General features: G+C 45.7%; 2 protein-coding genes across 2 annotated transcripts in view; both read right to left on the bottom strand.

Moving 5' to 3' along the window:
• Positions 1-843, bottom strand: part of LOC310699272 (zinc finger protein RFP-like) — a 30647-nt gene extending 29804 nt beyond the window's left edge. The window contains exon 1 of the mRNA XM_083486894.1: positions 146-843. Coding sequence (XP_083343020.1) covers positions 146-571 — 426 coding nt within the window. The 5' untranslated portion in view covers positions 572-843. The remainder of the gene's footprint in view (positions 1-145) is intronic.
• A 2023-nt stretch (positions 844-2866) lies between these two features.
• Positions 2867-17344, bottom strand: LOC310701639 (tripartite motif-containing protein 10-like). The gene is made up of 9 exons (XM_083492857.1): positions 17017-17344; positions 15876-15975; positions 14370-14827; positions 12094-12189; positions 9587-9817; positions 8839-8861; positions 6910-7028; positions 6062-6094; positions 2867-3757 (listed from the first exon to the last, which is right to left on the bottom strand). The coding sequence occupies exons 3-9, from the start codon at positions 14784-14786 to the stop codon at positions 3243-3245; spliced, it is 1434 nt and encodes a 477-aa protein (XP_083348983.1). The 5' UTR covers positions 14787-14827; positions 15876-15975; positions 17017-17344; the 3' UTR covers positions 2867-3242.
• Between the last annotated feature and the right edge of the window lie 306 nt (positions 17345-17650).

Genomic DNA, 17650 nt, shown 5'->3' on the forward strand with positions numbered 1-17650 from the left:
TCTGTAAATCCGGGACTGTCCCTAGAAAATAGGGACAGTTGGAGGGTGTGTTAATGTCACGTCTAGTTGAACCTAAGAATTACAGTAAACCTCCCGAGAAAACCCACAGCTCTTTACCCCATCAAGATCCCGAGTGATTTCCTACCTTGTACTCTTGAGAAGCCTCCTCCAGAGGGATCACCTCATGATGTCTGTGCTCCTTGGACCTGTCACACACCACGCAGATGGGGGTTTCTTCCTCCTTACAAAAAAGCTTCAGGGGCTCCTGGTGCTTCTGACAAACTCTCCCCTTTCCTTGTTCCTCCTCCCCGCTTTGGAGACTGAACTTCTTGGTTATTTCCACAAAGTTAGCCAGTTGCCGGTTGGGGATGAGATTATTTTGCTGGACTGCTCTTCTGCACTGAGGGCAGGAAGCCTCTGCCTCCGATTCCCCCCAGCACTGGATCAGGCAGCCTCGGCAGAAGTTGTGCCCACACTCTGGGATGGTCACTGGATCCTTGAAGTAATCCAGGCAGATGGAGCAAGTGGATTCATCGCAGAGATCCTTTACGGGTCTCTCAGCAGCAGCCATGGCTCCCTTGGGCCAAAGAACCGAGCTAAGTTTCACTTTCTCAGTTTTCAGTCACTGGGTGTTTCCCTACCTAGAAATGACTCAAGAATTTTTCTTAATGCTGGCAGTACTATAAATACTGTGATAAACAAATAAAATACTGTCATTGTGCAGGAATACACCCAGTTTAAAGGAAACGCACCTCCCTGAAGGAAGAGCCGTGTAAAAGGGGCTTCCCCTGTCCTCCTGGCCAGGATGTCTAGTCTCTTACTCTGCTCAAGGGTCTGTTGGAGTGGGCTGAAGTAAAACGTATAATGTGACCAATGTAACTAATAGTAGTTGTAAATGAATATAGACAGACAACAATGATAATTGTATATCTAGAAGGATTTATTTGTTTACAGACACTTTATGGACAAATGTGGAAGAAGAACAACAATATACAAAATGGATAAAGACAATGCGAAACATTTAGAGGCGATATAAAAAAGCCAAAAGGAGGAAGGAGGGAAGTCAGCTCCTAGGAACAAGTATAAATGTAAAATGTAATACAATATGTGGATGTGTAGTATGTAACAGAAAAACCAATAAAGATTATCCTGAAAAAGAAAGAAAGATTTCAAAAATTGGTCCAGGTTGAAGTTATCATGGATGGGAAGGATGCCCTCAGTGAAAAGACTCAAACTGCCAACCTTACAGTTGGCAAGCCCAAGAGGTTCAGTGGTTTAGACCACAGCGCTACCCATGTCCTGGGCAAATTGAAGGTAGGGCATGCCCTTTTTGATTCTTCGGTTTCAATTTATTTTAGATGAGAACCCTCCATGCAAGTAAAAATCTAGCACATCAGGAAGAATGATTCTGGCCAAGCTTTTTTTTTTTTTAATAATAATTTTTATTAATTTTCCAAACATATAATAAAACAAATAACAAAACAAAACCATACAAGACATACAAACAAATAAACATGTATAATTTCTTAAACTTATTTTCATAAACCTTCTTTCCCGGACTTCCCCGTACCTCCCTTTTTCTGCATCCTTATGTTAACCCTTTCTCAGCAACCTTTCTTTTCAGATAATTCGCTCATTTTCGTTATGCATTCTTTAAAGTTATGATTTACAGCTGCAATTCTCTATTTCTTATAACCGTAACATCTCAGCCATCATCAATTTTACAACAGTCTTTAAGATATTTTTTAAATTTCTTCCAGTCTTCTTCCACCGTCTCTCTCCCCTGGTCACGGATTCTGCCGGTCATCTCTGCCATACGCATGTACTCGATCACCTTCGCTTGCCATTCTTCCAGAGTAGGTAGCTGCTGCGTCTTCCAATACTTTGCCAGAAGAATTCTTGCCGCTGTGGTAGCATACATAAAAAAAGTTTTGTCCTTCCTTGGCACCAATTGGCCTACCATACCTAGAAGAAAGGCCTCTGGCTTTTTCAAAAATGTCCATTTAAGGACCTTTTTAATTTCATTATAGATCATTTCCCAGTAGGCCTTTACCTTCGGGCAGGTCCACCAAAGGTGATAGAAGGTACCTTCAGTCTCATTACATTTCCAACATTTGTTACTGGGCAGATGATAAATTTTTGCAAGTTTGACTGGGGTCATATACCACCTATAGATCATTTTCATTATATTCTCTCTTAATGCATTACAAGCTTGCTCTCTATTGTACTAGGTTTCTATGTGCAGGGCCTTTTTTAACATAAAGGAATGTTTCAAAAAACGGATTTTCCTTGCTGCAGTCTGAAGCGGTAAAGTGCACTAGGTGCCTAAGCTAAAGTTTCCAAGGTCAAACCTATGAAAATAGATTTCCCTCTTCTGCATTCCTTTTGGTAAGCATCCAAAAACAAAAAAAACCCACACTAGGAATTACATCCTAGGGATGCTCTCCTTTCTAGAAAGGTTCATGAAGCAGTGTGTTGAGTGAAGAAAGAAAAACACTATGATTATTTTGTTTTATTTTTAAAGAAATAGCAAAGCCTTGGAGGCTGGAGCTCAGATCATGAACAGGGCAGGCATCTCAACAAAAGCCATGGTGCCACCCCCCCCCCCCCACGAACGTAGCTGCTTTTTCATTTCAGGGTTGCTGCTTGGGTTCAAGGCTTCCACATTTCTAAATTAAGCACTAGGAAGATGTGGGCTTTTTCTTTGGGGTGATGTGAGAAATTTGAAGTGATAAGGGTAAGCGCTCAATAATTTGTTGTTATCATTAAACAAAATGCTGCTGGTGTGTATTTTTTGCGGGGGGACCAATTAAATAAGTTCTCATTAGTGTTAAGTTGTGGGTTGACATAGCAGACGACACAGCGATTTCTCCAAAGCAGCTCTTTATTTTGTAAGCTGGAACAGAACTGAGCAGCAAACAGCTCAGCCGGCCTGCTTTTATAGGCAGCCGGCTGTCAACATTGTAGCAACAACAACCCAGGGTTTCCCGCCTAAAATAACTGACGTGGACCTGAGTGAAAACTATCTACAGTATCCCCCTGCTGGCCCAGGGTGAGAACTTCAGTACATAACAATTAGGTTTTCCATTCATACATACAGTGGGGAAAGAAGGTCGTTTCTTTGCTCAGGTATCTCCCTTTGTTAGAGAGGGGAGAGAGGTCTGTGGCTCTTGGGATGATGGTGGACTTCAACTCCTATCACCCCCAACTTCAACTGGGCCTGTGAGGCAGATTTAGTTTCTTCAGGAGATCCTGAGGTGGGTTTTATTTCCCCACAGATAAAAGAAAGGAAGGAGGGTTTCTCCGGAAAAAGAGCCTCCTACAAATGTGTAGAGTTCAGCTCCTGAGGCAGCGTCAAAAAAAGACACACGTTCCCCTTCATAGTCAAGAGTTACCCGGATCCTCCTGGGCTCCTCACTCAGGGAGAGATGGGAAACAGGGGAGGTGCAGGCCAAGTACTTCCCTCCCCACTTCTCCACAGCCCAGATCCCTCCCTCAGGACAAAAGGCAAAGTTGTCCTTTCTCCTCACAGACTCCCTAGCGACCCCCACAACCCATTCTCCCTCGCTTCCCACAGTGACTTCCCAGAAATGTCTGCCTGCTGTGAATCCCTCACGTCCCAACACACAAGGCCCGTTGCTGAACCTCTCAGGATTGTTAGGCAGGCGTGGCTTTTTGTCTCTCCTCCTCACGCTTTTCCCATCCTCGGACAGGATGAGCCTGGCATGGGCTGTGTCTGGATCCAGAGTGACATTTGCTGTTGAGGGAAGATAAGGAAAAGAGAAGAGAGGCAGAATCAGCCGAGAGTCAGAGATGGGCATCCTGATTTAATAAACCCCTCTCAAAGAAACGGGACCTCTTTGCATCACATGCAGGATTGAGACCCCCCCCCTTCTTCCAGACTCTTATCAGAATAAATATACAGTGGTACCTCAGGTTAAGTACTTAATTCGTTCCAGAGGTCCGTTCTTACCCTGAAACTGTTCCTAACCTGAAGCACCACTTTAGCTAATGGGGCCTCCCGCTGCTGCCGCGCCACTAGAGCACGATTTCTGTTCTCATCCTGAAGCAAAGTTCTTAACCCGAGGTACTATTTGTGGGTTAGCAGAGTCTGTAAGCCAGTGTGGTGTAGTGGTTAAGAGCGGTGGACTCATAATCTGGGGAACCGGGTTCGTGTCTCCACTCCTCCACATGCAGCTGCTGGGTGACCTTGGGCCAGTCACACTTCTGTGAAGTCTCTCAGCCCCACTCACCTCACAGAGTGTTTGTTGTGGGGGAGGAAGGGAAAGGAGATTGTTAGCCGCTTTGAGACTCCTGAAGGGGAGTGAAAGGCGGGATATCAAATCCAAACTCTTCTTCTTCTTCTTCTTCTGTAACCTGAAGCGTATGTAACCTGAAGCGTATGTAACCTAAGTTGGCTTTTAAATCAGGATTGGGCCCCTGCTGTCAATCCAGGCATCTTCCAAGAAGCAAAATAACCCAGTAAACCTTTATTCATCTCTAAGTGAAGGAGAAGGAGAAAGGGATTGGAAGGGGCAGGGGAGGAAGGAATTTGCCCTCATCTGACAATCTCTGTGTGAATTGGTCATTTGGGGCTTCAGGGATGTGAGGGGTGAGAGCCCCCCAGTTCAGGTAAGGAGAGAACAACCACAAAATCTTTACTGCCCTCACTAAGGTTACAGTTGGGGAGTGTGTCAGGGCAAACCCATTACAGTGGTACTTCGGTTCTCGAACTTAATCCATTCTGGGAGTCCATTTGACTCCCGAAACCATTTGAAAACCAAGGCGCGGCTTCTGATTGGCTGCAGGAGCTTCCTGCAGTCAAGCGGAAGCTGCATCGGATGTCCAGCTTCCAAAAAATGTTCGCAAACTGGAACACTTACTTCCGAGTTTGTAGTTTTCAGGAGCCAATTTGTTCAGCAACTAAGCCGTTCAAGAACCAAGGTGCCACTGTACCTATTTCTGCTTCAGTTGGAGGTAGGACTAATTCTGGCTCAAGGGTCACATTTCAATCTGGGAAAGAAGCAAAATTAAGCAACCAAGAAGATTTTCTTGCCTTGTGAACTTCTGAACTTTCCTTCCATGTTGTTTTCTTACAAACATAATACCAGTATGTGCACATTTGCTATCCTGAAGCCTGCCAAAGTCTCCCTGGGTTTGACAGTTGTTGTTTTAAAGCTCAGATATTGTACTGAAAGCACACCTGCATTTGTATTTCCGCATGCCTTGAAACAAGATGTGCCTAAACTGGATCTGCCAGTTTGTAGCTTATCTAGTGAAACTTGGCTGTGGTGGGTGCCTATTGGCTAGTGCCAGTATCATCACACACATATCCTCCTCCTCCTCCCATCTCCAGAGCAGTTGGAAAACTATTCTTCAATATTTGCATAAATAATAATCATAATTGGTAAACCGTGAACATATATGTATAAAAGCAAATGGATGATTTTGCTCTCAGTGCATAGCATATTTGCATACAGGGTAGAGGTGGAGCACCCAGCAAAATGTCATCCTGAATGAAACTGTGCACAGGGACAGAATGCAAAGTTGTGACTGCAAAGAGATTACAAAAAGGAGCTCAAGACATTTTATTATGATGATTGTCATTTTAGATGCTGCTGCTCCCTGATTTTAGTTATGATGACTGTATTGAACCAAAAAAGAGACACTGAAGAGCTCCAGAAACTGAGTGAATGGGCGGTAAAATGGCAAATGAAATTCAGTGAAAGTGAGGCATGAAACCTTGGGCTCATAGTAAGATAGCTTGATGAAGATGTTGACCCAGTGTGCAGAAAAAGGCAATTTCCACGCTAGGTTTCAGACGGTTTTTTGTTTTACAAACAAGCAGTGTATAAATTTTATGAAGTGAAATGAAATGAAATAAATAAAATAAAATAAACCCACCCTCTGGTCATTCAATGTACATATGAAGAACTCAAATGCTGCTATAAGGCTATTAACCTATTGATGGTTCCAAAGTCTAAAGAAAAGATGATCTAACCCCCAAAGAAATACCAGTGCCCCTCCCTCCTTTGCATTTGGGTCGCCATTGGAAATTTACCTTTCTGAAACTGTAGTTTGAATAACACAGCATCTGAAGAAGAAGAAGAAATATATCAAGTTTAAACACTGCACTGCTATACCTCAATAAAGTATTGATAGAAAAGCAACACAGAATCTGTCGTATCCTTATTTCAAGTGGTAGAACAAAGAATTAACAACTTAAGAAGAAAACTGTAAAACTCAGCAATGGTAAACGAGACTTCAAAACAGCAGAATAAAAAAATCCCACATTAAATCTGATTGTCTATGAATGTTCTCCCTGAAATTGGGGTCCGTAGCAGAGGGTAGCCCAAGCAATAGCAATCCTATAACAGGATGCAGGGGGGAGATGGAGGCAGTCTTAGTGGTAGGGGAAATTATTAAAGCCAGAATTGTTAAACACCATGAGAAACTAAGCTTGCTGAGGAAGGACTGGCAGAGCTCTCATTCCAAAGGAATTGTAAACAGATGCACAATAGAAGGGGGAAATCCTGCCTTAATATACAGCCTAGTGTGGGTTTTCTTTATTTGTGGCAGTCACAATTTCTTATACCCCATAATTTTTTTCTGAGGAAAATCCAATGATGGCTGGACCACCAAGAGCAGGCACCCCCAAACTTGGCCCTTCAGATGTTTTGGGACTACAACTCCCATCATCCCTAGCTAACAGGACCAGTGGTCAGGGATGATCGGAGTTGTAGTCCCAAAACATCTGGAGGGCCGAGTTTGGGGATGCCTGACCACGAGTATGATGGTCCTACCCTTGTCTACAGCAAGAGCAAAATACAATACAGTAAGCGCCTGGCAAGCTCTGTGTTAGTCTAATATAATGCTGAGCATAAACTCCTTTCAACCATTCTTCAATACCTTTGAACTGCTTTATCACGTCCTCCAGATGGAGATTCACATCACAAAATCTGGAGGCCTTCCATTTTAGCTTTAGAGGGAAAGCCAGTAGATTCTGCAGTCTCTCTCTTCTCTCATATCTGATGAAAAAGAATGTTAAACTTTCAAAGCCATAATTCCTAGTAAAGGAAAAGAAAAAAGAGGAGGAAGAAAATGGTAGAAAGCCTAGAGGGGCAGGCAGGCACAGAGGAAGAGATTTCTGGTCACTACAGACTTCATAGCCAAACACTGGAGGGCCAGAATAGCTACCCCAGGCCACATACATCTATTTAACACCATCAGGTAATATTGTAATACTCAGTTTCTCTGCCCCAACTTCACTTCATTGATTTCTACAAGAAAGCGGAACGAAATATCCTGGGTGCGATGACATCACGACACACATTTCCTTTCTCTAGATGTCACCAGTGAAGGTGTGGAGAAGAAAAAGATGGCTGCTGTGACCTTTAATCTGAACTTGAGTGGTACATGGGGGTTTGCTGGAGTGTGACTGAACTGGTATATCTTGAGGGGAACAACTAAAACACTGGTTGCTCCAAAGAATGTAACTTTCTCCTGTTGTATGGAAGTATAGAGTAGCCACTTTCTTAGCAAGACTTGAACAAGGTTAAAATATTTGTTTATTGAGGTTGCTGGTATCATGGTTGGACAACTTAGATTACTTTTGCTCTAGCACCAGATGGTCTCAGAGGCTGAGGTAGTTCTTCCACAGATGTACAACCAAATCAGATTTTCCAGTAGGGAAGGAATTCCAAGGAGCTCTGTGCAAGGGGTAACAGAGGAGAAACTGAGGGGCATCCTCCAGGACCCTCACCCACAGAGACCCTGGTGTGTCTGCAAGCCTTGTTCTATCTCTCCCGCAAGAGTCTTCAGTGAAAGAGTTTTAAGTATAGCAGGTGAAAAGGCCCTCATGAGAAACGGCTTCCTGCCCTCTCAGGCAAATGCTGCCACACCGTGGCAGTGGTAGTCAGGGTCTGTCATGGAAGCAGAGCAGTTCATGGGCCTTCTCCATGCCTGGCGTGGTCAAGGGTATGCCTCTGAGGTGCCTATTCCTTCAGTCAGTGGCCGTTCCCAGTGTCCTTGGTTATGACACATTGCAGGTGAGGAGAAGGTGACAACGTGAGACAGGCAGGCAGCCCAGGCCAACCAGAATTAAGCCTTCCCACTGCTGAGGTGCTGGCTCAGGAAGATGGGAACCACTCACTCCAGCACCTGCTGCCTGAGGCCTTTCTTCCATTGCTCAAAACAAAATCCAACTTTGCCTTCCTTATGGCTTTTGAAGAGCAAGGCAATGAATACAACATCCAACAGGAGCCTCCAGCAATGTGTGGTTGGGGGAGGGAGGAAGCAGTGTTTTGGTCCTTATTCTTAGGTTGAGAATAGGAGTGCTACAAGTTCGAAAGAGAGGCCCCTATGTGCGCCAGTGAAATGATACAGAGGGTGGAGTCCTACTGTCTCTTTGTTGGAAGCCCAGAGGGCCAAGTTTTTCGTCCTTCTAGACTTTCCCTAGCCTTACTGTTATGCCTACTCGTGTGGTTCCTCAAGAGCGAACAGGCAAGATCCCCACTGGTCTTTTCAAAGGCTTTATTATTGGTGCAAAAACATTTACAGTGCAGAATGTCTCAATTCCATGTCTTGCTCAGTCACTAGCAGAATCTGAGCATGGGCGGTCCTTAAATTTTCCCCAGCAGAGTAGTCTCTTGACCCCCATTCGACGCCTCCCCCTCTGCACGTAAACCTACTGCGCAGAGAGGGCGTGGGTAAAGGGTAAAGGGGGACCTGCCTCCCCCTCCCCGCTCTCTCTTGCATCCTCCGAACCCTGCATCTCCTCCCCACTAGAGGTGGGGCTTCCCTCCTCCCTCCTAACGGAAATGAGCAGGATCCACTCACCTCTGCAAGGTGCTTCTCACATCCTAGAGGGGGAAAGAGAAAGGAATTCACTGCACACCACAGGCCACATTATGAAACCCCTTCAGCCCTGGGATGGATGGACTCTGGCCCTCTGGTATCAGTCTGCTTAGCACACACAAATGTTTGTGGTTGGGGAGGGGGTGAGTGAGCCCCTTTGACCCTTACAATGTAAAGGAGCTGCAGAAGCCCTTTCATGCCGAAGCTGGTGGCTGACAACGAATGCACTTGCAAAGTTGTTTGATTAAAGGGAAAGGACAGAGCTGTGTTATTGCAAAGGTTCCCCAGGGACTACTCTGTTCTCACCCCAGACCTGTGGATAAGACTCTAGAATGGAGAATACGGGTTACAACTGGATATGAGAAAGCATAATTAAAGCTGTTGATGTACTTTGCAAAGCAAAATGAGCCTGGCAACACAAAGGACAGAAAGTGATGTATATGATTCTGGCTGAATGGGGGGGGGCGAGGAATGTATTACAAAATGTTAAAGCTTCATGGGTATAAGTTTCATTTCCCCCTTAGTACTTGGCATGCTCCGTTGGCACTGCCCTGTGACAGGGTCTTTTTAGTGCTGGTTCCCTAGTTGTGGAAGGCCCTCCCTAGGGAGGTGCATCTGCCTCCATCAGCTGAGTCCCTTTACTACTTGTATAGATGCAAGAGGGACATAAAGGTTTGGAGAAAGCCTCGTCCCCAAGTTGAGCCTTGTGCTGTTCATGCCACCATCTTACCTGCAGGAGTTCACTCGCTGCCTGCTGACTCTTGTCCTCCATCTCCTGGATGATCCTCTCAAGAGAGGAGAGTTCCCTGGAGAGTCTGGCCAGCTGCTCATCCCTTCTCCCTGCAATCTCCTTCTCCACTTCTTCAATCTGATTCAGCAGGTGTACTTCTTGTTCTTCAAGAAACCGGTACAGTTTTCTGAACTTCTCCACTATCTTCTGCCTCTCAGTTTCTGTTAATTTCTGCAAGAAGCAGGAAGAAAGACAACAAGAGTCTGGAATATGGTCTCAGTCTTTACAACATCAGGAGGAGAGTTATGAAAATTCCACTTGGAGGACACTTGCTTTTTTTCCAAAGACATGAAACCAATGCTAAGGGCTTATCCACATTTCCTCTAAAATTTGGGTTTTCTCTGGACATTCGCTTGAATTTAGAAGCAAGCAGCTGTTTTCACTGGGAAAGGTATGGGGCAAGGGGGAAACTGCTTGGACTCGTGCTTTCTAGGCTCAGGACAAGTGGAAGTGTGAACGAGCTCTCAGTTGCTAAGGAAGCCTTCTTCTTCAGGTTTTAAAGTAAACACAGTGGGGAGGCAGCAGGCATAAACACATTGGCTCTGCCCTATTCCTTGCCATTTCTGTTGCCATAAAAGTGTGTGGTCTAAAATTGTGCGCCAAAAATTCCTCTCCTGCGGACTCCACCCACACCAGCTTCTCACGATGGGCTTTTTTAAAGCAAAAAGGCTAATTGGACAGCGTCTGAAGGACTTAGAACAACAGAGCAATCTGGCCATTATAAAGAAACTCTGTCCCTAGTATGCCTCCTCCCCCCCTTTCTCAGTTTGATTTCCTGGCACCATATTTGTATCAATTAACTACCCCAAAATACAGACTTGCCTTCACACTGGCCAGATTGGATGTGATGCCCTCTGCCGTACTTGAGGGCAGACACCAAAAGATTCCAACTGAGAAACGACTCTGCCCCTGTGGAGATGACAATCTGGAAACAGGGGCTTGTGTTCTCCTGTCCTGTCCCCTTTATAAAGATCTGAGGAATGAGATCATCACCCCACTCTTACTTACCATCCCAGGCCACCCATCTGCGGCCACATTGTTCTTTCTTTTATCAGATCAAAATGATCAGACAACAGCAAAGGTTGCTAGGTTTATCAAGGGTGCAATGAGATTAAGAGCAACTATCTGAACGATAATCTTGGCCATATGATTGTCCTTTTTACCCATTGTTGTATTTTTAATTGTATATATTGCTTGTTTTATGTTGCTATGGCCGTTGGCTAATGCGAATAAAGTTTATCTATCTTTCTTTCTGTTGCCATCCACCTTGTGGAAGCAATGAGCTTTTTTCTATCTATGGAGGTTCCTGGTACAGTTCTGAACTTGGCATAATTTGGTTTCTACATTGTTCAGAGAGTTTCCATAGACATAAAACAGCCCTCACTTCACACTGGCTACTAAGCCTCTTGGGATTGCCAATCAGAAGTTCCGTGCAACAGGGTGAGCTCCCTTGCTCTGTCCCAGCTCCTGCCAACCTAGCAGTTCAAAAGCACACCAGTGCAAGTAGATAAATAGGTACCACTGCGGCACGAAGGTAAACGGCATTTTCGTGCGCTCTGGTTTCCATCACGGTGTCCCATTGCATCAGAAACGGTTTAGTCATGCTGGCCACATGACCCGGAAAACTATCTGTGGACAAACGCCAGCTCCCTCGGCCTGAAAGTGAGATGAGTGCTGAAACCCGATAGTCGCCTTTGACTGGACTTAACTGTCCAGGGGTCCTTTACCTTTACCTTTCTTTCATGACTAGTAAATTACTAGAAACAGAGGAGAAGCGGGGCGGATCTAGCCTGCACATCCCCAGCACTGCTCTGCTTACTTTAAAGTCTTGATTAAAGATAGTGCACATTTAGAAAGACATTTCTTTTAGAATCAATAAGGCTAATCAGAAGGTTGCAACTAATTTATGTTCTGTGGATCTGAGCATGGGGAAGAGATTCAGTTCAGCTTGGCTTCAAATGCAAAATTACCTCATTAGCAGTTTCTGGGGAAAAACATGCAGAGAGAAACTCCACAATCTTTTGAAATTCACATTTCTTTGAATTTTGAAATGCAGTTCTTCAGCCAAGTAATAACTACAGAAATGCACATACTAAGGTAAAGTGTGCATTAAAATGCATTTATTAAGGCATAGAAAAAAGGAATAATATTATGGGAAATTGCTTTGCAAAAAATGTGTATACTAGGCAAAATTGCATACTACTACTACTGCTATTTTCTTATACCCCACCCATCTGACTGACACTCTGTGTGGCTTCCAGCAAAAATACAGGGGGCGGGCGGAGACCACATCAAACATGAAAAGCTGCCTTCAGATGTCTACAAAAAGTTATATAATTATAACTATATATAGTTGTTTAAAACATGTTAGCAGAAATTGCACTATGATGCTGATTGATTCTCATGAGGACTTTAAAAAAATAATAACTACTCCTAGTGACACTTACAAGGAGATCTTGGCTTTCTTTTTCCGTGTCAGCTTGATAGGCCAGAATTGTTTCTCTCTCTTTCCTCAGAATCTCCAGATGGCTGCAGATCAGTCCCTAAAGAGGAAACGAAAGCTCAGATTGTGATTGCGACTGAGAGTAGCATCTGCAAAGGCTGTTGTTGTTGTTTAGTTGTTTAGTCGTGTCCGACTCTTCGTGACCCCCTGGACCAGAGCACGCCAGGCCCTCCTGTCTTCCACTGCCTCCCACAGTATGGTTAAACTCATGCTGGTAGCTTCGACAACACTGTCCAACCATCTCGTCCTCTGTTGTCCCCTTCTCTTTGTGCCCTCCATCTTTCCCAACATCAGGGTCTTTTCCAGGGAGTCTTCTCTTCTCATGAGGTGGCCAAAGTATTGGAGCCTCAGCTTCATGATCTGTCCTTCCAGTGAGCACTCAGGGCTGATTTCCTTAAGAATGGAGAGGTTTGATCTTCTTGCATTCCATGGGACTCTCAAGAGTCTCCTCCAGCAACATAAAAGCACACTTTTTAATGAGAACTAAGAACTGTGTCTCCTCACCCTGATCTAACCCCTGATCCCCAGTTGCAGCTATGTTGTGGAGAAAAGGTTTTCATTTGAAGGGTCAAAAGTAAATACACCAGTGACCATAGGCGCCGACTCCATGGGGCCTGAGGGGGCCCGAGCCCCCTCAAAAATTTGTTTGGGGGGGGCTCTGCCCCCCCAATAATTTAAGAAAATTATTAGGCACCTTGCCAAAAACCGCGCAGGGGACTCCGGCGTGCGCCTCCCAAAGTGACCGGGAGCTCCTGAGAAGGGGCGGGCAGGTCGGTCAGTCAGAGGAAGACCCCCAGCGGCGGGACTTTAGAAAGGAATGGAGCCGCGGGGCCGAGGAACGGCGTATTCGTCGCCGGCGAGGGACCGGGGTGAGGGGAGAATGGAGGGGACGGGAGTTCCCGCCGCTGGAGCGGGGATTTTTTTCTGGGTTCGGCTAAGGTGACGTTGGTAGGAGGGGGTGGCCGCCTCCCGGCGCGAAGCCTGGGAAGGGCAGGCCGGTTCTTGCATGCAAAAGCACCACTGCCATCCTGCCGCCAGTATGGACCCCGGTATGGGCCCCCCCAATATTTTTTATAAGTCGGCGCCCCTGCCAGTGACTCTCCAGTGTGGTAGAGTATTTGCTTCTGAATACTGGAAACCTCAGGAGGGGCAGTGCTGTTGTGCTCAGGTCCCACCTAATGGCTTCCCAGAAGGGTTACCTGGCTGTCTGACCACTGTGATAAGAGGATGCTGGTCTAGATGGGCCTTTGACCTGACCCAGCCTGGCTCTCCTTATATTATGGTGCTTTATCTGGAAGGATATGAAACTTGAGGTTTCAGAGGTTTCATCCAGCATGTGTTAGCTTTTGGAAAGTCCTGGATTAAATGCCAATGGCCTCACTGCTAATCATAATGAGATTGTTTACTAACACATCTGCATCCAGCATATAGTTTTGTATTTTTAAGAAATTTGAGTACTGTCTTCTCTCCGCGCCAGCTGGTGCCTGGTATCTGACTCTTTAGTAGCATATTTTTCTTTCTTTCTTTTTAAAAACATTGTCACCTAGTGTAGGGATGATCGCGGAGTGGGGAGTGGGGTCCGGAGGGAGCACACTCCCCACCCGCAGGCAGCCTCAGCCTGGCTGCACGCGTGACCTTGGGGTGCAGAGCACACACCCCTCACAGACAAAGCCATGACTGTCTGAACATCGTTGCCACTGTCTAACCTTTTGTGGTCTCAGTAGTCTGCGGTGTCCTGTCTGTAACCTTTGTCTCTGAGACCTTTTGTCTCCTTCGTCATACACTGTGCAAGGGGAAAATGACGCGGTGGAAACAGGTGCCAAAATAACTTTGTACCACCCCACGATCTCGGGACCGGCAGATGTGTAAAGGTCACAGCCCAAAATGTATCTGCCTGGTTTGCATATTTGTCTCAATAAAAGGAGGCTCCACAGGGCTGGCCAGCAGCTTGCATGCAGCTCACCTGTGCGCAGCTCACCTGCCTCATGTCCATCACTTCAACCTAGCTCAGGATTAAGGATTTTAATAATTTACCACATTTTATATTTTATTGGTGGTGGGGTTCTCCTTAAAACTTACAGTTGTTCTGTGTGTTTCCAGGCTGTTTAACTGTACACAATAACATATCTAATTGCCACGGGAATTGCTTTCCAGCCACATTGCAATATTTCACAAAAAATTGAAAGGATTGCATTACTAAGTATCAAGATAATTTCCTACCTTGTATTCCTGGACAGCCTCTTCCTCAAGCACCACAGTGTGCGATTTGTGTTCTGGGGATCGTTCACAAGACACACAAACCAATTTTTCATCTTCTTTGCAGAACAGTTCAAGGTACTTCTTGTGTTTCACACACATATCCTTTCCCCCTTTATTTAACTGCAGGAGTTTAATTTTTTCTACTATACTTGCCAGCTGCCAATTGGGGCGGAAACTCCCTCTCTGCATTTGGGCTCTGCAGATGGGACACTCCAAGTACCCCATAGCCTGTTCTTCCCGTATCTTGCAATAATTGGTGACACAGCCCTGACAATAGTTGTGTCCACAGTCCAAAGTCACTGGATCTGTGAGGTAGTCCTTGCAGATGGGACACAAGGCGTCCTGGTCCATGTCCACGGATGGTGGTGCTGAGGCCATAGTGGGTGAAGAGTTTGCAGCTTTGTTGATAGAAAGGGAAGCTGTAATATGACAAAGTAAAGAGAAGCAGCTTGAGCAGGGCAGAAACCTGCAAAAACCACTGGGCAATAAAGATTTCCAAATCTCTCTTGTGGGAGTGAGTGTGGCTCACTGTGGCTGAAATAAGAATATTGAGAGGTCCCTTCAAGGGGTTCAGCTTCTAAAGGAAGACTGGACCTTCGGAGAGAGCGTACCTTTAAGGCTCAAACTGGCTGGAAAATGAACAGAGACCAGACCAAGATATACAAAAGCAAACGGCTATAAGCCTGATCTTTATTAAAGCTGTTGCAACAGGGTGCTCCCCCACACGCAGAAGAGAGGAGGAGGACCCAGGACAAAGGTGTGCAAGCCCTTATATAGACTTTGAAATTGCCTACCCTGTAGCTCAAGACCACCCCCAGAAACATCATACATACATCACAGAAGGGGTGTAGCCCAAAACCACCCTTTGCCTGACACTCAAATGGCACTAATATACGCACCACGCAAATCTCTCAGAAAACTCCCAGGGGGCTGGCAGCATCTGTGGAGGAAGTGATTTTCATCAAGACTGCTGGAGAAGGAAAGGAAAGGGTTGGTCCCAGCGAACATTACACCAACCCTGACTAGTACTGTATTTCCTAGCATGAGACATTTTTAGCATCCCGTCTAACCTGGCCCTTTGTGTCAAACAGAGACTGGGGTCCAATTGTAAAATAGGTAAAGGTAAATGGGCCCCTGACCATTAGGTCCAGTTGTGGCCGACTCTGGGGTTGCAGCGCTCATCTCACTTTACTGGCCGAGGGAGCCGGCGTACAGCTTCCGGGTCATGTGGCCAGCATGACTAAGCCGCTTCTGGCAAACCAGAGCAGCACATGGAAACGCCGTTTTACCTTCCCACCGGAGCGGTACCTATTTATCTACTTGCACTTTGACGTGCTTTCGAACTGCTAGGTTGGCAGGAGCAGGGATTGAGCAACAGGAGCTCACCCCGTCGCGGGGATTCGATCCGCCAACCTTCTGATTGGCAAGCCCTAGGCTCTGTGGTTTAACCCACAGCGTCATACTCACCCCTCAACTAGCCGTCTCTTGTGAGCAAGGATCTGTGCTGATGGTTCTGAAGTTTTTGCTTCCTCCTGGTCACTTCTTTCTGTTCCCACGCACTTTATTTCTGAGGGGACACAGGTTATTTTATGTTACAGATGTAACCACAACTAGAGTTTACACTCCGCTCCTGGATGAGCTTGATTTCCGTCACTGTCGGGGTCATTCATTTTCAGAAAACTGTCTTCCTGAGTTTCTTCATGCAAGATGACACTCCGGCTGTGAAGCTGGATTCTTCACACAGGTGCAAAGATCAGACAGCAAAGTCATGGACGTTCGCAGCGCTTTATGTGAGTGCGAGTAAGAGAGAGTTTTGGTTTTGATCTGCTGAGAGGATACAAGCGGATCTTCCGCTGTGGGGATCCACAGCAGTCTCTGTAAATAGCAACCATTAAGCAAAATGACAGGCAATAAAGCAATCTGCTTAGACAACTGTGTCATCAATCCAGACTCAGGTCCGATTACCTCACTCTTAGCTGCAAACTGTATTTCACCTCTGCTCAAAATCTGGTCGGAAGTGTGCCAGGCAAATCTGTTTATGGCAGACTTCACGCCATAAACGCCAACAGTCACCCCGCAGGATGGTGCGTCCTGCAAGTGTAACACCCATTTCCTCTCTGCCCTTTCAGCTGCAGGTCTGACAGGGTGGGTGAGAATGCAAACACACTTCATGCTTCCCTTTTTCTCTTTTTCAAAGCACATCGTCAAATTTTACAAAGCCCAGCTTTGGTGAAAGCTTCTCTTTGTCAGTAAGGAGAAATGAGACAGAAAGTCTCTGTTAATAGATCTATATTAGGTGAAGTGACTGCCTCTGGTAGCAGGATCCACGGGGCAGCAAATCTGGCCTCCAAGGAATGCATGATTGCGGTACATCCTTGGAGGTCGGATCTGGTACCTCCTCGACAGCCCCCCCCCATCCCAGTGCCTCCTCTGCAGCGGCCTCTCAGTGAACAGGAGAGGCTGCTGATTTCCTCCCAACCCAAGACAGGAAATGAGGAGGGGTTTCCTGGGGTCTGGTCCTGGCTGGTGTGATTCAGAGCAGGCCCACTCCGAACATGTTAAGTTGGATGAAGCCATTTCCCACAATTTAATCTAGAAATGTACTGACCTTGGACTGCAGAGCAACAGCATCCACCATGAATTCGTTGCAAATGAGAGGAAGTGATGCTTCCCCTTTTCTGTTTTTGTTTTTTGCAAAATAGTTTCGATTTTGAACACTGTTTCTCTCCTCCCCCATTTCCTTTCCACTGCTCCCAAGGTTGTCTTTGGTGCTTGAGTTGGGCTGGCTCTCCTTGTGTCACTCACTATGAGATCTGAGGGAAAGCAACATGGATCTCTGCCTGGTCTAGAAGAGAAAACCTGTGGGCTTCAGAGAGATGCCCTGCTGGCTGAGAGAGGTTCCTGGACTGTGGAAATGTAAAGAGAAATAAGTTTCCTTTTATCATATGTCTTGTAGTAAGGATAAAGCTTACTGGGAAATGATATATAATGAATTGAAAAAGATGTTTAAAATACCTGCGGGGGGGAACCAGAAGCTTTTCTCTTGGGTAATGCAGCTGCGAGCTGTTAGCTTGAAAACATCACATGATGTTGGGTTACCTAACATCAGTACAAACTACCTAAACAGTACATAAAACTTATTAATGTATGCTACTACATCTGCAAGAATGTTACTGGCCCAAAAATGGAAGTAGTCCCAGCGAAAGAAGAATGGATACAAAAACTTATGGAATATGCAGAAA

The sequence above is a fragment of the Podarcis liolepis genome (genome assembly GCF_965112155.1).
Source record: "Podarcis liolepis genome assembly, chromosome: 2".
In the NCBI taxonomy this organism is placed as follows: Eukaryota; Metazoa; Chordata; class Lepidosauria; order Squamata; family Lacertidae; genus Podarcis; species Podarcis liolepis.